Here is a 21,931-nt window from a genome sequence, read left to right on the forward strand (position 1 = left end):
ATTTTCTTAATGACTTTCCAGGTAAACACACCCAAACAGCAAAGACTAAAGGCCAAAAAATAACCTTTGAACTTATGGTGAAAGTAGGACAGTTAAGACACTCCTGTCTGAGATTCCAAGTTATCGTTAAAACAGAAAAAAAAAAAAAAGCCCAGCCAATCATGCAGAGGGAGGTAAGATGTGGCTGTGTTGTAAAACGCTGAAGTGCTGATTGAAAATGGTGTCAGTGAAGCAAAATAAAACTCAACCAGTGAATGTTCGGTTTAAAGACTTTATTGCGTTTAAATCTTTACAAAATGCGTCAGTGTGTAAACCTATTTTTAGTCTCGTCTTTGTGAACACTGCGACTTCAGAGTCGACTTCAGTCACTGCAGATTCAGCACTCTCACTTCTCCTTCTCCCTGTCTCTCTCATTTTTCTTCTTCTTCTTTTTCTTCTTTTTATCGTGGTGGTGGTGGTGGTCATCTGGGGAATGGGAATCCCTGTGAAGATCCAAAAAGTCCAAGTTAACTCTGCAGTATGCATAATACATTTTGGTGTTACAAAACAAGATATTTTCAATCATTAAGCTGTGAAGATGATGCAAATTATGTCATGTGGTTGTTTCTGTAATTGGTGTGTGGTATACAAGAGCTAGAACAGAAGATACAACTTCCCATAAACATCCACAACCCTTAGATAACTCCTTTCTCACCTGTCCCTCCTACTCTTCTTCTTCTTGCTCTCCCTTTCGTGGCTTCGCTCCCGGCTGCGGTGGCGTTTACTGTGGGAGTGGTGAGACTCTGAGGATGGTGAGCGTCTTTCATCCACCTGCCGCCTGAAAAACAAAACAATTTTTAAAAATTGTCTTTAACCTATAAACTCCTCTGATGCAATATCTTAATCGTCAATGAAGCGTAAACATGATCATGAGGAGTGCTTCGTGTACCCGTGGGAAGACTGTTCCACTCTCATCGACTCCTCTTCGTCTTCCTCCTCTTTCCACTGTCTGGCAAGTTCCTCAGAATGGACGCTGATCACCTCTCTGATCACCTGCAGGGCGATCATAGAGACCACATTACTGTTTCCTAACCTTGGTTTAAACAGGACAGGTCTCTCTGAGGACCGACACGCTGAGCTTAGCATCAGATTTTCAGTTTGGAGATTCCCAGGCAGAGTTTATTTAGTATTCCAGTCAGAGTTATCATAGTTTAGCATTTTCTAATTAGTTTCTATTTTTATTTCATTTTGACTTTAAAAAAAAGTTTCCAGTTGACTCTCTTATTTCAGTTTAGTTTTTAATGTTCAAAAATGTTTAGTTTTATTTCTTCCAGTCTTGTTATTGCTACAGTGTGAAGGGAATATATTAGAGCCAAGACTCTGGAAAATCAGTGCAGATATTATATTGAAAAACACACTGAAAGCAGTTAAAATCCAGAGTTTCAATAAACATGTCTATTAATGCCTCATTAAACAAGATCTCATCTGCCGCGACCGGTTATGGTGAGAGAAGGAAGACAAGAAAACTACTTATAAAACAAAATTTGCTTTGCTTCCCATAAATGTTTACCCTGCTCAACAGAATAAGCTAACATGTCTTTCAAAACTATACTGCTCCCACCGAAAATTCTCTGCCTGTGTGAAACAGACACACGTATTGTTGAGATCTGGGCAGTCAGTCAACATTCAGATGACCAGCATCTTGCTCAGTAGAATCTAAACTGGATTCTTCGCCCTCTTGTCCATCAAGATAAAGCCTGTTTTGTCTCTGTGCATTTTGAGAAACTGTCCACATTGGAGTTGGGTAGGGTGATGTAGCAGAAAAACTGATAGTGGAGCAGAGGCTGAGAGTTTTCTGAGGAAAAGAAGTACTCAACAATTTATCAGACAGTCTGTTCTTTTGCTGCTTTGTGGCAGTCAAATTATATAAATTAACAAAAGAAAAAAAAAGCCTGTCCAGCTTCATGAACACTTTATGTTGAAAGAGCTCAATAAGAACAACAACAATAAGAGTAACTGGATTTCCAAATCCGGCTCACCAAATCCACTGGTCATTTATACTGTGCTGTCCTTCGTTTTCACCATTTTAAAGTACTGTTACTTTTGATATTTCCAACTAAAGATGGGAAAAGCGGTTCTTGTGATTCACAACACCCTTCATCATTTAAAAAAAAAGTTATTTCACCTTCATCATGGATTATATATAAATGAAGTAAATGATTAGAATCAGGACAACACTTATTGTTCTTTATCAACTCATTTACCTCCGTGTAGGATTTCTTGGTGATGTGAACATTTTTGGCTCTGTAGGACTGACGCCGCCTCTTGTAGTCCCTCATTTCTGCCATCAGCTCCAGTTTAGTCTTTGGTTCATTTTGTTCTTCATCTGAACAAAAACACACACAATTTTTATGTGGACTGCACCAGAGAAAGCCCAAAAAAAGTTTTCCTTCACTAAAATTACAGCAACTCTAAGTGTAGAGTTAAACTTAGAGTTAAATCTCACCTTTTTGGAGTTTGGACACCAAATCTACGTAGAGATCGTCGTTGGAGGACGATGCTTCCTTCTGTTCATTGATGACGCCGACCACATGATTGTACAGAGCCAATCGGTCGGCAACAGTGAGATCACACACGGCTCGCTTGTGGTTCTGAGGCACGTCGACCGGCTCACCGGAGTACTGACCTGATAAAGGATCAGACAAGTTTTACAAGCTAAGTGAGAAAACACAAACTAAAAGACAAGATTTTAGTTCATTTATCTAATTACGAATCCTGGACTTCAACCTCAAAACAGCCACCTGATCACTCGGAGTCAGAGGTTTGGGATAAGTTAAAGTTTTGCTTGTTTGGAATCCTGAAAAACAAAAAATTCAATCTTTCTAGTTTCTCTAAATTTCTAGTTTTCTCTGCATGTGGCCAAAGGGAAACCCAACTCTAACCCCAGATGAGTCACCAATAACCTGTTTGCTCTTACAAAACACGTCCACATAATGCAAGTCAAAAGGTTAATTATTCCTAAGATCACTTCTCAAAGTAGCTCTGTATTCAGCCAAAATTGGATTCTACATAAAAGTAATTTGGTTTTAAGTGTTAAAGTAGAAAATCATAAAGGCGAATTTACACCATGGATCCTGTTCTCAAAAAGTGACATAGATTTAACACTGACAGGAAATAAGTGCTTCAAGATTTTTTATGTTTAGCGCCATCTTGTGCCAGCACAGAGCATGACATCATTGGGTCGGTTGGCTGCAGTCAATAGACTTACATTAGTTAGCTAACTAGTAACAGAACCAATAACTGAGGGGAAAATATGGGGACTTAACTAAAAATCGGTTTATCGTTTGTGCTGCCCCCAGCTGTAACAATGAGTTTTATGTTAAAATCAAGGAATAAACAGTAATTGGTTGTTTTGGTAGCTGCACTAATAAGAGGAAATTCACCTGTTAGCTCTAATGTTAGGGTGAGGAACAAAGACAGAAGTTACTTTAAAGTTTAGTCCCTAGTTATTACCTAACAGCAATGACTGGTTTCCCTTTTTGTTTTGCTGCTGTTTAGTTTCCGTTTCCGTTCAGCTTCCAAGCTCTGATGATAACTCAGCATCAGTAAGGAACTGTGGCCTTCTACTGCAATACTTTTAGATGATGATTTGACAGAAAGCAGAAACTACATAAGTATTTTAAACATTCAGTCTAAATATGACTGATGAGTCTACATGTATGGACTTTCCCCATCACATAAAGGGAAAAGTATTTGTATGTTCAAGGATGCAGATGTGACTGATAACCTTCCCACACCCAAACCCCTGTGGTTTGAAAGGATATGACAGTAAAGGATATGAGGCATGAAACCAGTGGCAGACCTCTCTAGAGCCCATCTCCTCTAATACTCACCCCAATCGCTGCAAACAGAACAAACAACACATGGATGTTAGGAGCAAAACTAGAAAAGGACGTGACGATCCTAAATTGAAATTGTAAAAGCTCCTCTTTTACTAATTACTAGTACTAATTACTAGTTACTATTTGGTGAGGGTGAGAGCCAAAAAAAGTGAACAATGAATTTACAATGAGTTTAGTGAGGACTTTAAAACTAATGGCATTTTTCTTGGTGTATAAAATTAAACATCTGAATATTCAAGAATAACCCTGTAAAATCATGTTTATCACTGGAGAGGAATGACCCTAATCCCAACCATTCTATCTGACCATGTCAAAGGGGGAAAAAAAACAAACTTTTTTCTTTTTCCAACATCTAACAGCAGGTCTGGATTCTGAATGTAGGTCTGGTGGCGGGGTTGAGTAATCGCCAATTCATCATCGCCAATGATGAGTTGGCGATGACAGAGTTAACTTTGTACCTTTGCTTCTAGTAAATGTACGTTGGTGTGTTGTACTTAGAAAAAGAATGCACAGAATAAAATGAGCCGCTACCTTGCCAGAAGACTCCTTCCATCCTCATCATTGGTGCAGCAGATCTCGCCTGTAGGATCACCTGATGCTGGGTGGTTTTGTCTGCATGATGAATGAGAACAGAAAAAACATTACTAAAACATTCCTGACCGAAAAATTCCATCCTTACCTTCCTTTCTACTACAAATCTCTTAAGAGTTTCACTACGCGCCAAGACAAAAGCATCATTACTTAACGTTCAAAGAACATTTAGTAAACAATGAAATGAAGGCGACATATGTTCTTTTTCCAAGAAAAAAAAACAAAACAGTAATATTCAAAATTATTTATATAATTAACTAGATAAAAATGGCTTTCAACAGGGCACATAACAAAAGCCGTATACATCTTTTTTACTGCACTACAAACTTTTTAAAGTACATTTAAAAAGAACAAAGAAAACAAAATTGAGTGTTTCTTGTTGAGATTGTTTTATTTAATTTTTTTAAAAAATGAATTATTTCTTCCTTCTTTTAACAACACAAGTTGCAAAATTTCCAAAGAAGAGAGGTGGTCTTCTGAAAAGATCTAATCTTACTAGGGTGAACTTTGGTTATACTAAAGAAAGGTGATAATTTCCAGAGAAAGTCCTCTGTGATGACTTACCCATTGTAAAGCTTCTGACGCTGGTGTTCTCATAGCTCACGGAGGGGTCGTACATCTCCGCCTGTAAAGTAGTGATAAGCTTTACAGCTCTTTCAATTATTAAACACAACTTTACATTAACACTGGAGGTTATGAGGTTTTCAGTAGTCGGCTGCACAATAACAAGAAGCTTTTGTAGTCTACTTTACTGCTTTTGCCCTGCTGTCTCTGGTGCAATTGGTACAGCCAGGCTACAGCAGCAGATTCCAGCACCAACATATTAATCTGTAACTACATGTGTTACCTGCTCCTCGGCAGAGTAGCCCATCTTTTTTAGCTTGCACGAGGCTTTGTGCTTCTCCATGGTCCTGACCGGGACCCTGTGGTGAGGGTCATAGGGACACTGCTCCATTGGTTCCTGAGAATGCAAGCATATTACATTAGCAAATAATGAATTTAAATTAACATCAGGTATGAATTACACAGAAGCATTATTAACATACCATTGCTGTAACACAATTACCTTCTGAAAGGTTTTTTTCTGCAGTGTTTATTAAAACTGTTTTATAAGGACTAAACAACCTCATGGCCAGAATTCAATACAATCTGTATTGTGTAAATATGTATGAAAGCTAATAATACGCATATTTTTCTATGATGTAACAACTAGCACCACAAATTAACCCCATAGCAAAACTCGTTAAAATAGGTCTAATTCAAACTGAGAATTAAATGTCTTTGTAAAAGACATTTAATTCTAAAAGGATTTGTAAAAGACAAATCCTTTGGATTTAGATGTCATTAACTTTTGTCTGCTCTCTTCCGTACTTTTGCCGTTGTTTTTCTATGTCCTTCTTTCCTTGCCAAGTTCTATTGAATGCTGTTCAAGAAATCTTCCTAATGTAAAGTTCAAAGGGAGTTTTTCCTTTCAGTCATTGACAAATGCTGCTCAGAGCGGGAATTATGACTTGAGATGTCACTATTTTGAATCTTCAGTACCAGAAAATGATCGCCAAGAAGATACAAATATATATGTGGTAATCAAAAGAAGGAAAACTTGTACCATTTAATGTAAACAAAGACATTTGAACCAAAGTGTAGCTTCAAAAGCATCCTCGTTGAAACTTTTGAGAAGAGCACATTAAAAAATAAATAACAAAAAACTCAGGAAAAGAAAAGCGGCATTTAAAAAATCCGGTAAATATAAGATGCAACCATAAAAACACTATTAGAAGACGCATGACATATTAATTATAGTTATATTAATTACATCAGACGTAGACCACTAACAAGGGCAATATAGAACCACATTACAGCAAATAAAAGTGCCAATTAGGCGAGAGCAACCAGCAAATCTACCACCAAGCTTGAGTGCCTTCAGAAAAAAATATTAGAAACTCACTGAAAACGCCCCAAACTTAGCTTAGCTTAGGTAGCAGAGAAAAACTACATTATAGTCACTTAAGCAAATCTCTCTGGACTCAAACTTAGTTAAACGCTTAAATCTGATGCTGCTCTATTGCTGCTACGGAAAACAAAACATTCAGAGAAGGTTTTCTGCTGTTTTGACTAAACAATAAATGCTAACATTAGCCAAACAAACGCTAGCTACCTGGTTGGAGTTCTTGTAGTCTAGCGACCATCCCAGCGTTTCAAATATGTCGTTTATCTGTTTTTTGCACTTTTCAGTAAATTCCGTCAGCTCCTGAAGACGCTCCATGCGGTCCTGGAGAGTTAGCGGCGGTAATGAATCCGACATGATGGGTTTTTATATCAAAATGAACAAAGATTTTCCCTTGAAATCATCACAAGGATCGTTCACTGTACTGGAGAGCGGAACATCCTGCGCGCAGTGATGACGGAAGAACAATAGCGATGCATGCTGGTAGTTGAAGTCCAATAGTTGCTATATTATATTATATTATATTATATTATATTATATTATATTATATTATATTATATTATATTATATTATATTATATTATATTATCCATCCATCCATCCATCCATCCATCCATTCGCTTCCGCTTATCCTTTTCAGGGTTGCGGGGGGGCGCTGGAGCCTATCCCAGCTGTCATAGAGCAAGAAGCAGAGTACACCCTGGACAGGTCGCCAGTCTGTCGCAGGGCTTATATTATATTATATTATATTATATTATATTATATTATATTATATTATATTATATTATATTATATTATATTATAAAAAATAATAGCAATTCAGAAATTAGTTGTAAATTTTTTATTTGTATACATAAGTATCAAAGACAAGGGCTCATGTAGAATACAAACATATCTGATAAATACATTACTCTAAACCATACAGTCATAACGCAGTGGATTTTAGAACTGTGCAGCATAGTTTGATTCTTCTTGTCCCCTTGAGTATACTCAATTCACACTGATGGAAAATTGTTCTCCAAGTGCTCATTTCTATGGTATGATATAATATTTCTGTCCCATTGGTGATCGTTGTAACAGGTTAGTGCTTTGTAGGACTTTAATTGGGTGTGAGTTGTCACTCTGTCACTGTACAGTTTGATAAACATAAGAATTACTTCGGTCATATGATGTGAGTGGTGAAAAGTGATGAAATTTTAACCCAAATCAACACCTATGGGACATCTTCTATTGGATTTTTTACTATCATCATATAACACCAAATTATGGCATTTAGAAGAGTGGCATTGACTCCCTAAGCTTTGGAGACATGTTAACACCAGGTAAGCTTTTCAGCCCTGCGTCTTCATAATACATACAACTGCATTTCATTTAAATTTGTCGCCTGACTGTGAATTAAATTTTATTTACAGAGCGTACAGTGAAACTGAGAAACACTGAAAGGCACTCCGGCTTCATGTGGGATACGGCTGGTTTTCTTGTGATGTATCTGGATCCAGCAGATCGTCTGCATAAATATCCTCTGTTCTGGGAAGAGATACACAAGCAACAAACTTTTTCAACCATATGTAGTATGTTTGTACGAACTGCAGTGTATTTATGTGTTAGACAAAAAGGTTATGAGGTGTACAAGTGTTAGTTGTGCAAAATAATATTTAAACATTTACTTTATTTGCTGTAATGATTTTGGTATATGATATAATAATTCTTAAATACTTACATTACTTCCAGAGTGTCTTCAACTGCAACCTCCTCTACAACCTCCACTCCAACGATCACGTTCCTCCTCACTGCTTAAATCAAATACAAGAACATTTTGATATGTCTCAAATGGATGCCTGCATAAATATATGTGTGCGTTGGCTGAATGACAACAGCAATCTCAGCTTTAAACACTCCGATGGAACATCTTAGTTCAGTACATTGAATATCACAATTGCTAAGGTAAAGGGAAAGGATATCATTAAGGAAAAGACCCTAGAAACTAGGTGTAATCTCACCTCCACAGTAGATAAATGGAGATCCTGATGAGCAGTGACCCAAAACATCTTGTTCCCTCTGTCTATAAACACATGCACATCTCTGGGTTTCCATCCCTGGACCTCCCCAGCACTGACAACTCATGAAATGCTGGAATACATCTCCTTGCTCAGCTTCAACCACTGTTATTTGCTGCAAAGGAGCACCCGCGTCATGCTGACACAGCCCTGTGCTGTTGGGAATCCCTGAGTGGACCTGAGGCTCATAGATGGACCACTGAGCATCAGCAGACTGACTGATAACGTCACCACATCCTGAAGAAATATATGTGAGATACAAAGTTAACTTGACCAATCAGTGGCTGAGGTCGAGCTATACATTACACTAAACAACAACCAAAATATACATGGCTTATTAATGCAGAGGGTGGCTTAGAGTTACACGTCATGGCTGAATCATATGTCTGAACCATCTGTTTCCTCCACCTGCTGATTAGACCTGCTGGGTTTGGACTCAAACCGTGGTCAGCAGTCAGCAGTATACTGGTACACATTCCCACACACACATACACACACAACAAATATACAGAAATAGCAGTGTGGGGTTTCACAAACAAAAAAACAACATTAAATAGGATTAGATTTGTTAAGATTTGTAATTTATACCATTTACTCCAGTGGTGAAAGCAGTCATGCTACCAACAGTAAGTCTTTGCAAACTCATTCTTCAGCAATAAGAGATACTTGGATTTAAATGTGGCTTTTGTTACATAATGTGGCAGCTAAGGAGAGAAAAAATTGAGCATGTGTACTTGTTTAGCTCTTCTCTTGGGAAATCAACCTACACTTTCATTTTATGCACAATGATGACTTGGATTCTTATTGATATTTCTATTATTTTATTATCAGTTAATATAAGTAAATACAACAGTACATCCTTTTTATTAGTCTAGGCCAGATAGTATGTGTGATATCGTTCAGTTTTTTAAATGACATTGTGATCAACTGAACACACATGCATTTTCTTTTTTTTCTTTAAAAAAATGTTGTTTGTCAAACGTTCCATGTAGATTTGCTCTCAATGAGTAAGGTTCTGTATGATGTCATTTAATAATTAGATATGCTTTTTATGCATTTTTAGTGCCTACTTTTTGTTATGTTTCCCATTTTTTAACCTGTCCTGCTGCATTTACAGCTGCAAAAACCTGACATCTCAGACCTACCTGTATTATAGCAACATACAGCTGGAAGTTCTCCTGTTTCTTCACCCGCCTCCTCTTCTTCTTGGTGGCTCACCATGACAGAAACAAGGCTCCCTGAGTGCTGAGGATGAAGACACAGAGAAGGTCTGGGTGACCAATTCCAGCATTCATGACTAAGTCTGTGCATCCCAGCGCCAACTTCAGCACCGTCCACTGTTGTGTGTGGTTAAAGCAGTGAAACAGATTTCCCTTCTGCCTCCTAAACAAACGATGGAGCCTCTGATTGGGTTTTCTCTGGACTGGAGGTGGAAGCAGAGGAAATGACTGTATGAGCCACTTGAGAGAAGAAGCTGATTGGACTGTTTGTTTCTGCCTCTGATGTAATGCCTTACATTAAAGGATCAGTCCTGTATTTTAATCACTGTGACTGCAATAGCCAAAACATAAATAAATGAATAAATAAAATCAACTTCTCAGTTTTGTACCTAGCTTTCAGCAATAAAATTATTTCTTTTTGGCAAATCCAGTCATTTTTTAAATAGTAACATCTGATAATTTATTTTTACTTAAGTGGTTATCTTTAAGGAAGGGCCAACATAAGGAAAGATTATAAGGATTTATCACAGAAAATCTATCTATAAGTAAAAAGAAAAAAAGATCATTCTGTATGTCTTAAGCAATTTAAAGTGGAATTTAAAATCTCCAGGGCATTATTATGGTAGCTTTATACTTTATAAACCATTGACAACTTTTTCTATCAATACATTTCTCCTGATTCATTTTTTGGTCTTGAGGATACTTACTGATGCAAACACTTCAATCTCATGAACAAAGTACTGCAAAACAAACAGACAAAAACAAATCATGTCAACTAAGCTAAAAGATAAAATCAGAAAACAAAGAACGCAAGCACACTGGGAGGGCAGGGGGATAAACTAAACTTAATTTCTCTCATTCCTTATTTCTATTTTTTTTTTCATTTAATATCTCTTCCCACTCCTCTGTCCTCCAGATGCTTTTAAGGAATCGAGATTTTGGTAAACAGACCTCAATGATTGATTCTGGGTCATGAGCATGAGACCAGAGGACAGAGGAGACAAAAAAGAGAAACGAGAAACCCCTTAGGGAGGGTGGGGAAATAACAAAACATGGGATTAAAAACAGCAAAGAAAACCAAATGACGATTTAAGCTTTAAAATGAAACAATATGTGAACTGAATGAGGGGCCAGAATGAAACTAACACATACAAAGAGATGCAGACAGAGGCGAACATAGGAGTCAGTCACAGAGAGAAAACCACTGGCAAAACAAGAAGTGTGAATAACAACGAAAACCCAGCAATCAATATTCAAAAACAGACAAAAGAAGAAAAAGAATAATAACAACATAACCAGAAATATTACGAAGATCACGACACTTTGCATTATAAAATGTGCAATATTATCTTGTTATCACACGTATGTACGTAAAAGCTTTGTACAGCAGCTCATAGATAGTAAAATGTCACTAAAGGCTTTTACCGGAAAATTATGATTAGAAATAATTCGAAGGTGGTGGTTAACCACTTTAAAACTGAAGCATTAACTGATATTTATGATGTACATTTTTTAATCCATTAATTTACTGCAGAACTTTTACAGCCAGCCCTCTTGATCATATTGGTCAATTAGAGGTCACATGTCCTCTCCCTACCAATCGGAACTTAATGTGGTGGCTCGCACTGGGGAAAGTGGACATTTGCCCCTCCGAGGCTTCACAGTTGTCTGTTTCTTCTCTGAGGTCGTACTTTTTATATCAGGTAAGTTCGCATTTAAATCTGTGCTTCATTGTACTTCACGGCACTTTATAACCTCACTTCTCGGTGTTTTCCTGCGTACATCACCAGACACGCCCTCGGTCGCTAGATTTGTTTTGCTCTGAGTCGTTACTATTCTTATGTTTATTTCGTTTTGTAACAGGAATAAGATGACTTTTCCCGGATACGGCGCTGGCCCCGGTGGATTTCCAGGAATGGTAAGAACCCGTTAAATTGTGATGAAACGGTTTTACAGCCATTAACCGACCTTCGTCCCGGGATGGGCGTCTTTTCCAACCAGTCCGGAAGTTGGACGTTTTGAGAGAAATTCCGTGTTTAGATCCCTTACATAAATGTTTCCATTTGAAATAACATGCAAACATTTTGACAATATATTTGGTTTCAAAGTATCTTAAAGAATATTTCGGCTTTAAAATGAAACTCGAGCAGTATTTGTGTGTTTTAGATTCGTACTATAACTAATGACTGTATAAAGGATGCATTCCGCAGTCGAGCAAAAGTGGTGTTTTTACTTAAAAGTATAAGATGATGTAGACAGGTATTTGTGTTGCAAATACACAGCCATCTATTCGCTTCTCCTTATGAGGGTCGCGGGGGGCTGGAGCCTATCCCAGGTACCAAAGGCGAGAGGCGGGCTACCCGGACAGGTCGCCAGCCTGACGCAGGGCTAACAGAGAGACACAACCATTTGCACTCACATTCACACCTATTAGCAATTTATATTAACCATTTGACGTAACCCCACTAACTGGATGTCTCTGGGTTGTGGGGAGGAAATCGGGAAAAAAAAACATGCAAACCCCACACAGAAAGCCCCTCACCAGGTGGTGGGGTCAAACTCAGGATCTTCTTGTTGTGAGGCAACAGTGTTAATCACCCAAATACCCATGATTCTTATATTATCGCATTTTACTTTAAGTAGCATCAAATAGGATTTAATAAGCTCATAGTGGATCATATTTCTAACCTGATAATTGTTTCTAAAATCCTAACCATAGCACATCTGAAGCTGCCACACCTCATCAGAGCAGATAGCAGTTTGTTCACAGTGTAGTCGAAAGCTGTTAGAATTATGCTAATAATTATACTAATTATATAACAAATTTGGACTTCAAACCCTATGACAGCCTCTTGTAATGATTGTATCCAGATGTGTTGTGCAGGTTTTATTTATCTATACATCTGTTATTTAGATTACAGTGTCCGTTAATGACAGTGAGGCCTCTTCAATGAGGCCTCAGAAAGCAGCCACGCAAATTAGAAAATACACTGAATCATTTCAAGCCTTTTAAGTGGCAAACAGGATTGTGAAATGATTAAAAGCATTTAAGAAATTAAAAAATAATATGTTTATTTATATTGAGATTTATTTTTATTTTTTATAATAAAACTTGTATAAAGTATAGTTTGTTATTTTCATAGCAGGACATAGAGTTCTATGGAACTCAAGTGTATCTACAAATACAGAATAATATGAAGAATCAGCTAAATCTCGCTGACTTTAATTTCTTTCATTCTAACTTTCAGCAACAAGATCCTCTCTATGGTTATTTTTCAGCTGTTGCTGGTCAGGTAAGAGACAAAAGTCAAAGTCTCAAATCACTTCACTGATTTTGAACCTGATGAACTGTTGATGTAATGACCATTCATGCTTCTTTAAACCTTTGTAAAGTAGCTGTTAGTTACTTAACCATGTTGTGTATCCCACTTTGTCGTGTTTTCATAAACCCCGACAGGATGGACAGATCTCAGCAGATGAGCTGCAGCGCTGTCTCACACAATCTGGCATCTCTGGCTCATACCAACGTAAGAGCAAAGGCTGTTTAGAATTTAAAAAGCACCTCAAACACAATACTGATTTTGGTTATTTCATTTTATATCTAAATTATATCTGTGCCTCTTGTTAAAAAGTACTACGGTGTGACTTTTGGTCATAGTTATAAAAACCTTTGCTCTAAAAATCATTTAGCATTAAGGGGAACTCTCTTGTCGGCAAGCAGCAGTTTAAGTGCTAACCAGTGTCACTGGTATTGTATTCAGTGTCTCGAGACCTCGAGAACTGTTTTGCACTGTTAATGAATTCAGTGAGATAGTTTAAAAACACAGAACAGCCCATAATAGTTTTGCTTTTGAAGTCTTTTTGTATGTGACCGTTGATGCAGACAGGAAACATGGGGAGGCAGGTGTTGGGGTAAGAGAACGTGGTGTGTTGTAGTTAGTCAACTTTCGTTCACATTTCTTTCTGCGTGACTTCACACCTGTGGTTACATGTGAGAAGCAGTTAGTGTTTGTTATTGTTCAATCTTTAAACCACCTTGTATACAGATTAAAATCAGTGTTTGTATCGGTCTGTCATACCTGTTAATAACGGTGATCTCCTTATTACACAGTTAATGTTATTTGTATATTTGCCCAGATGAATCGAAACATAGTTATCAGTTGTATCTTTATGATCTTTGTTTCTTTCCACAGCCTTTAGCCTTGAGACATGCAGACTGATGATCAATATGTTGGACGTATCCTTCAGCTAATCATCCAAAAGACATGTTTAGTGGATTAACTGATATGATGACAGTTGCTAATGGAAAAACACTACGTGACACAGTGACACAGTAACTTGGGTGATGTATTAAGGGTCCTTGACTGACTCTGCTATCTCAGAGGGATATGTCCTGCACTATGGGCTTTAATGAGTTCAAGGACCTGTGGCAGGCTCTGAATGGCTGGAGGGCGACCTTCGGATCCTTTGACCGGGACCAGAGTGGGACAATAGAGGGCCAGGAGTTGCAGCAGGCCATCAAATCCATGGGTAAGAGCAAATTAAAGATTAAGTTATGACTTTGACAATAGTCAGGTGTCCACTGGAGCACTGCAACATGGTTTGCTTGCTTGAATCATTCCCACTTTTCTTACCAATCCCAAAGAGGTGCTGTATATGTACAAGTCAGTTTAGCGGTGATGAGGGATAGAATCGAGCATCCTTGTTCGATGTAAAAATGCATGTCAACGTTTTTCTAAATCAACCAACAACATGGCCCCTCTATTGTGAAGGTTGGGCATACTGCGACGGGGGGAAATTCCGTAACGAGTTCTGACTTGATATAGACCTGGTGAACGCACCACAACATTAAATCTGCATGCACTGTCTGCTGAGAAAGGTAAAGCCCTAGAAAGGATTAAGGTCTGAGACCCTCCAGTGTCTCTCAGTATGCGCACCGATTTTAGATCTGTGGATTTATCAGTTAGCGATACAAAACCATCAAAGATAAAGGGATCAAAACAAGGGTCTGGCACCTTACCACCACAATCAAGCACCTCAGGATGGAACGCTGCTTTCACAAAGGCAACACCTTTGAGTTGCTGAGAATTCACTGTTTTGCGTTTCAGGGCCAAACAGTCTCCAATGACATGTCCCGGTTTATGACAGTAGAAACACTCTCGACTCTCTTTAGAGCCTAAGGGTTTAACAGTGCGAGCCTGCTGCGCAGCACTAAACTGTGACTTCTCTTTAACCAGAAAAGAGGCCTTATGGGTGAGCACATACTCGTCTGCGAGAACTCCTGCAGTCGCTAAAGTGGTTACTTTCTGCTCATTCAGGTATAACACTATACTCTCTGGAAGATACTTTTTAAAGTCTTCCAGCAACGTCAATTCACGCAATGAATCATAATCACTGGCTTTTGATGCAGAGCACCACTTGTCAAAGAGGATACCTTTTTCCCTGGCAAACTCCACATACGTTTGGGAGGGAAGTTTCCTCTGTATCCGAAACTTCTGCCTGTATGCTTCTGGAACAAATTCATATGCTTGCAACACAGCTGATTTAACACAAGAATACTCCAAACTATCTTTTAAGGGAAGCACAGCTACCACCTCTTGGGCTTTTCCAGTCAGTTTACACTGTAATAAAAGGGGCCAGATCTCACTAGGCCACTGCAAAGCACCAGCAATGCACTCCACCATTGAGAAGGAGACATTGGCTCTGTTGCTAGCTCTTCAGCACTTCCATGTTTACTTGGGGTCCGGCACATTACCCATTGTAGTGTACACTGTCCATAATCCTCTTGTATTTCTTGCCCGGATGTTTAGCCACAATAAATTCCTCATGCGATGAGCCCCACTGCTGCAATAAAACAATTCAGAGATTTGGCATTTAAAAAAACAAAAAACAAAAACGTACAGATAAAGTACCAGTTGATGACCTCTCCCGGTTGTGAGTATGGCTTGTTTTGTTATCTGTCACATATTGATACATATATACAAACGTAGTCTTGTATTTTAAGGGGAGGGGTGTTACGGCCCTGGGCCTTGGAGAGAGTGAGGCTACCCTTTTGTGTTTATGCAAATCTAAGTGTGCTAGGACTTGTGGATGACTGGCTGCTCGGAGTCCTGTGCCAGCCTTCTTTTATGCAGATCACAGTGTGCCAGACCTTGCGGACGATTGGCTGCCTGGAGTCGGGTCGTAACATGTTATGACAGTAGAAACACTCTCGACTCTCTTTAGAGCGGCCCGACCCGGCTCGAGGGCCGTAACATTCTCGAAACTTAAAATGATCATCAATCAAAAAGGATGTTATCTAAAGTTAAAATCTTTTTAGTGCAAAATTCTACAAAAGTTCATACTGACCCTTCCCTGGACAGTAGAGACTGTCCAGAAGGTCTCTAAAGGAAAAGGACTTTGAACTTTGTCCTGCATATTTCTGTGTATATGGACTATACATGCACAGACTGACATGGGTTTTAGAGTGGCAATAAAGTAGATGTTAACTAAGTGCTATGACCATTAGATAATGTGTGTGTGTCCATTCAGGTTACGGTCTGAGCCCTCAGGCTATGAACTGCATCATGAAGCGCTACAGTCTGAACGGCAGAATCCCCTTTGATGAGTTTGTGAGCTGTGCTGTGAGGCTCCGCGCCCTCACCGGTGAGTCGGTCAAGAAATGCATTAAACTGGACAAACTAGCAGTAAATATTCTTGACAGAGGACCTTTCTTAGGCTCCTTGAATATTGCCTGATTTTTTTTTTTTTTTTTTACGTGTATTTAAGTTGTAAACCGCATTAAGACAACAACTTAAAATTGTGTTCGTTCATGAGGTTTTTATAGATGGTCATACAGCTTTGGCAAAACAATAAAAGAAAGGAATACCCACAATGACAGAAAAGCAAAAGAAATAAATTGTGTAATAAAACTTATGTGGCTTTTTTTAATGTGTCTTTGTTTTTCAGATCAATTTCGAAGGAGGGACACAACCCAAACTGGCAACGCCTCATTTCAGTATGACGATGTAAGTTTTTACAGCTGAGGTGTTTCTTCTTTGTCTGAAGAGTTCGTTTTAATGCCACGTTTTCTTGTGTCAAAATAAACACTGAGTTTATAATTTTGTCACTAAACGCTGGAAGGTATTTAATGTGAAATTTGTGTAGAGTTTGTATTAACAGTGTGATGCTGTTAGTTTGAAAGGCAGACAAAAAACAAGCCTTCTTACAAAAACAGAGCTCCTGTGTTGGAAACAAGACTCATGAACTGTTATACCCAATTATACAAAGAGAATTAGAAATGAAGACTCCGAGTGTAACTACAGGGGTCCAACAAAGAATGGCCACGCATCATACTGATGTCTTCGGAAATTTATTTCTCTCTCTCTCTCACTCTTATTGTCTTCAGACACCGTGAAAACTGAAGAAACACAAAGATTACAACATAAATGTTTGAGCTTATCAGTCTCTCATATCAGTGTCCATAAACAGTCTTGTGCAAGCAGAACAGAAAAAATGCACAATAATGGATATAACAAAAATGTCCTCTCATTACCAGTGTAGAACACTTATGCAACATTATACAAACAATATACATTAAACCATACCGTGTGCGCCTCTTGGACCACATGCAGAATAACATTAACGCTGAGGCTGTAGATGCATCTGTAGCCATGTATCCATGCTAGCTCCACGATGCCATGGTTGTGCTCTCAACCAAACTCTGGTCATGTGACAATTACAACTTTACCTCATACAAACTTTACAGCACTTTACATATTAAACGAACCCATATTTTGTAATCACATATTTTAGACATGTTTTTTAATTAATGTTAAACTTTTATCATCTTATCTTATAAATAAATGAGCTAAATTAAGCATGAACCTATCACAGAAACATGAAATAACCAACTTTATTTTAACTGTCTCAGGGACAGTTACACCGAGACTTGAGACTAATTTCAGATAAAGGCCTTGGTCAGTGTTTAAGGAAATAGATGTTCATTATATAGTACAGACCTTCCCAAAGTGTGGGGCCCGCCCCCTAGGGGGGGCGCAGAGCCATTGCAGGGGGGGGGGCGCGGCAAGAAAAGGGAAAAAAAAACCCCCAAAAACAACACTTGGACACTGCTAGCATGGGGCGCTCACAGAAACGCAAAGCAGGAGATGAAGCATCACTGAATATGTTTCCAAACCAACTTCATTCTAAGCCAAAGACTAGAAAATATGGTGAAGCATATCTTCCCTTTGGTTTCACCTGCACAAGTGCCGAGGTAGGTCTCCCCTGCAGAATTGGTTTTCCCTTCATCAGGAGCACAGCTGGGCTCTCCAAATCACGGACAAACAGTATCCCACATTCTTGATTTTTAGTTCACAAACACTTGTTGTAATGACTAACTACTCCTGACATTTTGGAGGTGTTAGCTCTTTTTACAGGAAAGTTACAGTGGGATACAAATAACATCAGGCTGATCCTGCCACGATTTGTTCCCCCTGTCTAAATCCCGGACAAACAGTATCCCACAGCTGTTTATGTTTTTAAACCCATTTTGCACAGAGAGGCATTTTTTTTTTTTGAAAAATGTATTGATAGCAATGTTGAATATTATTACACAGGAAAAAAACAACTACATGTAAAATAATCACACCGTGACGCCTCTGCCTTTCTAAATAGAGGGACAGTAACTGCGTGTTTATATGTAAGCGTGTAAAACCTGAAGATAGAGACAAAATGCTGTTAATCTGACTATCTGCCATTCTGCAATTCATCTCCTGTAAACAATAACGTGGTGCACAGCTGACGTGAAAAAAGGAAAATACCTTTAATGTTGCATGACGAACTATGTATTCCTCGTCCACACCTAAACGCAAAAAATGAGCTTTAAAACATCTCAGTTTTCGGTGATTCAAAACGCGGTTTGTGTGGACGAAACGGCTGCGTTTTCAAAAATACCCGTGTAGGTGTGGACGTAGCGTAAAAGAGTTCGTAGTTTATTTTCTTACTACCTGTAGATTACTTGTATTTGCTTAATTGTTTACTAAATGTTTGAGGTGTGAAATAAACCGCAATTGAGCAAAATATGGGTGTGCGTGGTTGGAGGATGTGTTAGCCTGCGTTAGTGTTAGCGTGCGTTAGTGTTAGCGTGCGTGTGTGTGAGGGGGGGGCGAACATTTTTCTGTAAAACAAAGGGGGGCCCAGCAAAAAAAGTTTGGGAACCACTGATATAGTAAATATGTTCATTAAACCTAAATATGCTTTTTTTTTTTTTTTTTTTACCATAATACAGCTTTTATTCAGACAGATTACTTAAAAACACTTGAAATAATTACAAAAATCTGATAACTATTTTTTTCAAACAATGTAAAACTGTGTTTTGATGACATTACAGAACTTTAGTTTGCCAGCCGAAACACTCGAGTTGGAAGTCGTATTAAAGTTGAACAAGTGAGACTAAAGTATGTTGGAAATGAACACTGCCACCCTGTGCTTGGAAATAGTAGTCCATGTGAATTCCCTCTTGCCACAATCCTGACTGTACTGTTGTTGACACTTGTTATACACTCAGCCTTTCATTCTTGAATGGAAATTATTAATAACTTCTTACTGTGTTGTTTTAGCAACATATCAGCTATTTCTTCACTATAGATATGGTAAATGGCATGTATTTGTATAGCGCTTTACTAGTCCCTAAGGACCCTAAAGCGCTTTACACATCCAGTCACCCACACATTCACACGCTGGTGATGGCAAGCTACATTGTAGCCACAGCCACCCTGGGGCGCACTGACAGAGGCGAGGCTGCTGGACACTGGCACCACTGGGCCCTCTGACCACCACCAGTAGGCAACGGGTGAAGTGTCTTGCCCAAGGACACAACAACAGAGACTGTCCAAGCCGGGGCTTGAATCGACAACCTTCCGAGGTTCCAAGGCGAACTCCCAACTCTTGAGCCATGATCGCCCCTAGATGGGTTTAGCTCCTAGTTTGGTACGAGGGGCTGGGCTGGACATGGGACCTCAGTACTGTGTGTCGATACCACAGAACTGTTCTGCATATTATGGTTCCAAAACAGGATGTCAGTGCCTGTTTCTGAGATGTCTTGGCATCCTTTCTACAGATTTGTGATGCTGCTTGTCTTTATATTTAGTATGTTTTAGAAATACATAGACATCTTGGCACATTTTAAGGTTATATAGAAAACCTGTAAGCAACAGTGTTTTATTTGCTACAGAAAAAAAAATCTCCTAAAGACTACGGAGTAGCTGTAGCTCAGGTGGTAGAGCAGGTCATCTACTGATCGGAGGGTTGGTGGTTCGTTTCCTGGCTTAACCTAGTCTGCATGCCAAATATTCTTGGGCAAGATACTAACACCAAATATGAATTGATTGATTTCTTGTTTCTTACAGTGGCAGCAGGAAGCTGCAAACACGCCTTAACCAAACAGAAACAGTTGCCTGGAAAACTGAAAGAATTAGATACATTATAAAAGTTATTACACATCCTAATAAAAATGCGATGTAGTAAAGAAAATAATTGCTGGAGAACTGTGTACGAGTTGTAGAGTAACATATTATCTTTGTCTCCTTAGTTTATCCAGGTCACCATGAGCATTTGAAGAGGACAGCACGAAACAGAGGGACACCCACCACATTTTAAAATCTTATATTAATGGCATTTTCTTCATATGTTTTTTTACACACATTATTGTACAAAATGTCACTGAAACATTCCATTTTACCAAAAACCTTTTGCAAAGTAATGCATAGTGTTAAACTTACGAACAAGTAACCTCAGTGTGTGCTAGTGTCATTTGAGTGCCTGTATACTGGAGCTTATTAGTGTCACTCTTAGATCTGCATGGGCTCTTACCACTAGAGTAACAATGTAAACCTGCAGGCTGGTCAGTGGCATGTGAACATTAATGGAATTAATAAAGAAATGTATGAATTTACTTATACTTTGCTTCTGTTTACTTCTGTTATCTTTGGTTTAAGTTTCTGTCCTTTTAAAGAGATCTTTTCTGTCCTTTAAATGCATGCAAGACATGCAATTAAAGGACAAAAAGGTGCTTATTAATTCAGTGAAGCGTCAGGTAAATTACACTGTTTGTTATATTATTAGCTTGTGAGTTATTTCATTTGAACATTTAACATTTATATGTAAACTAGCTTTAGTGACTGCAAATATGTATCTAGAAAAACAAATGATTGCAACAGGTCTGCTTAAACTTATGCACAATTTAACCCCCCCTTAAATAACATTTTAGCTTTTAGTCCACAGCTTTTAGTGAACTATATGGCATTGGGGGAAAGAGCAAAGGACCGCATATAAGTAACAGTCTGTGCTGGGTCCACATTTATGAGACAAATAAGAACTGCATGGAAGCGCTTCAATTTGACACAATCAAAACAGAATCTTGCTCATTGTTTTATTTCCAATGAAGACTTCATGTCATGTAAAAGAATAAACAGAAAAGTAAGAGAGGTTAAAAGTGTGGGAGTCCTTAAAACACTCTTAAGCATTACAGCATTATTACACTGATCCTCAACTTCTGAATTTTTGTTAAGTTCTTCTAATTTTTTTTAAGACTTCTTCATCTGATATGTGTTTCATTGCTTCATCTGCATCATGTAATGTTTTTCCTGGAATCAGTTTGAGCAAATAGCCTGCCTTGGTTCCAGGCTGCAATAGAAAAACGGAAAAGCATTGTTAAAATGAGGGTTATTTACTTTCTGGTTATCAGTTTGAAATCTTTTAACCACGTAACGAGCAAACACAGTAATACAATATTATTGTTACACACCTGCTTTACAAATGCTTTTCCATAACGCACATAAGTTGCAAGATGTTCACAGTTGTTCTTCAGGAGTTTATATTTTCCACAGTTTTCCTCAACTTTCATGACTTCGATGTGTTTAATAATGTCAGCTTGACTTGATGGTGTCAACTTGTTATCCAGATAATTTTATTTTTTATGTTCTTCCTCATTTGTGAGAGAATCGAAAACACAGTATTTACCGTCAATGGGCTTATCTGTAATGATTAGAAGAAACTGTTAGAAATACGTTATAACAATTTGACAGCAATTTTCAATTTTAAACCAACAACCAGGATAAAAATGTGTACTGAAAATAGTCAGATACTGACTGCATAACAGCAAAAACAGCAATATTTTGTCTACAAATAATAAAAGACTTGAATGAATGTTTTAAAATGCTTAATAATAATACATTTTTTATACATCCAGTAAAATACA

The 21,931-nt window shown here is 38.2% G+C and overlaps 3 protein-coding genes across 4 annotated transcripts; 1 reads left to right on the forward strand and 2 right to left on the reverse strand.

Moving 5' to 3' along the window:
• Positions 1-257: 257 nt before the first annotated feature.
• Positions 258-6,861, reverse strand: snrnp48 (small nuclear ribonucleoprotein 48 (U11/U12)). Its single transcript, XM_006791759.3, has 9 exons — positions 6,628-6,861; positions 5,320-5,433; positions 5,037-5,097; positions 4,413-4,493; positions 2,486-2,665; positions 2,244-2,365; positions 929-1,032; positions 695-817; positions 258-482 (listed from the first exon to the last, which is right to left on the reverse strand). Exons 1-9 carry the CDS (start codon positions 6,772-6,774, stop codon positions 386-388), a joined length of 1,029 nt encoding a protein of 342 aa, XP_006791822.2. The 5' UTR covers positions 6,775-6,861; the 3' UTR covers positions 258-385.
• A 390-nt stretch (positions 6,862-7,251) lies between these two features.
• On the reverse strand, positions 7,252-9,918 carry LOC102777365 (uncharacterized). Of its 2 annotated transcripts, none has more exons than XM_006791760.3 (4): positions 9,619-9,918; positions 8,417-8,710; positions 8,137-8,209; positions 7,252-7,943 (listed from the first exon to the last, which is right to left on the reverse strand). In XM_006791760.3, exons 1-4 carry the CDS (start codon positions 9,782-9,784, stop codon positions 7,871-7,873), a joined length of 606 nt encoding a protein of 201 aa, XP_006791823.2. In that variant the 5' UTR covers positions 9,785-9,918; the 3' UTR covers positions 7,252-7,870. The 2 variants fall into 2 exon arrangements, with proteins under 2 accessions (XP_006791823.2, XP_006791824.2); XM_006791761.3 differs by having other exon boundaries at positions 8,137-8,206; positions 9,619-9,917.
• Positions 9,919-11,266: 1,348 nt separating this feature from the next.
• sri (sorcin) lies at positions 11,267-20,626 on the forward strand. Its single transcript, XM_087848387.1, has 9 exons — positions 11,267-11,396; positions 11,557-11,611; positions 12,942-12,986; positions 13,151-13,220; positions 13,887-13,930; positions 14,076-14,223; positions 16,225-16,338; positions 16,642-16,700; positions 20,264-20,626. The coding sequence occupies exons 2-9, from the start codon at positions 11,564-11,566 to the stop codon at positions 20,288-20,290; spliced, it is 555 nt and encodes a 184-aa protein (XP_087704513.1). The 5' UTR covers positions 11,267-11,396; positions 11,557-11,563; the 3' UTR covers positions 20,291-20,626.
• The last annotated feature ends 1,305 nt before the right edge of the window (positions 20,627-21,931 follow it).

Source organism: Neolamprologus brichardi, chromosome 11, assembly GCF_056152115.1.
Source record: "Neolamprologus brichardi isolate AB-2024 chromosome 11, ASM5615211v1, whole genome shotgun sequence".
In the NCBI taxonomy this organism is placed as follows: domain Eukaryota; kingdom Metazoa; phylum Chordata; class Actinopteri; order Cichliformes; family Cichlidae; genus Neolamprologus; species Neolamprologus brichardi.

Bases quoted from the DNA above. Each gene is read 5' to 3' on its own strand.
- sri (XM_087848387.1), top strand. From the start codon at position 11,564: ATGACTTTTCCCGGATACGGCGCTGGCCCCGGTGGATTTCCAGGAATG. The intron at 11,612-12,941 runs GTAAGAACCCGT...TCTAACTTTCAG, and splicing joins CCGGTGGATTTCCAGGAATG to CAACAAGATCCTCTCTATGG. The intron at 16,701-20,263 runs GTAAGTTTTTAC...TTGTCTCCTTAG, and splicing joins CCTCATTTCAGTATGACGAT to TTTATCCAGGTCACCATGAG.
- LOC102777365 (XM_006791760.3), bottom strand. From the start codon at position 9,784: ATGCACAGACTTAGTCATGAATGCTGGAATTGGTCACCCAGACCTTCT. The intron at 8,711-9,618 runs GTAGGTCTGAGA...ATATTTCTTCAG, and splicing joins TGTATGTTGCTATAATACAG to GATGTGGTGACGTTATCAGT. The intron at 7,944-8,136 runs GTAAGTATTTAA...ATCTCTTCCCAG, and splicing joins GAAGACACTCTGGAAGTAAT to AACAGAGGATATTTATGCAG.
- snrnp48 (XM_006791759.3), bottom strand. From the start codon at position 6,774: ATGTCGGATTCATTACCGCCGCTAACTCTCCAGGACCGCATGGAGCGT. The intron at 818-928 runs GTACACGAAGCA...TTTGTTTTTCAG, and splicing joins GTGGAACAGTCTTCCCACGG to GCGGCAGGTGGATGAAAGAC. The intron at 483-694 runs GTGAGAAAGGAG...GGATCTTCACAG, and splicing joins AAGAAGAGTAGGAGGGACAG to GGATTCCCATTCCCCAGATG.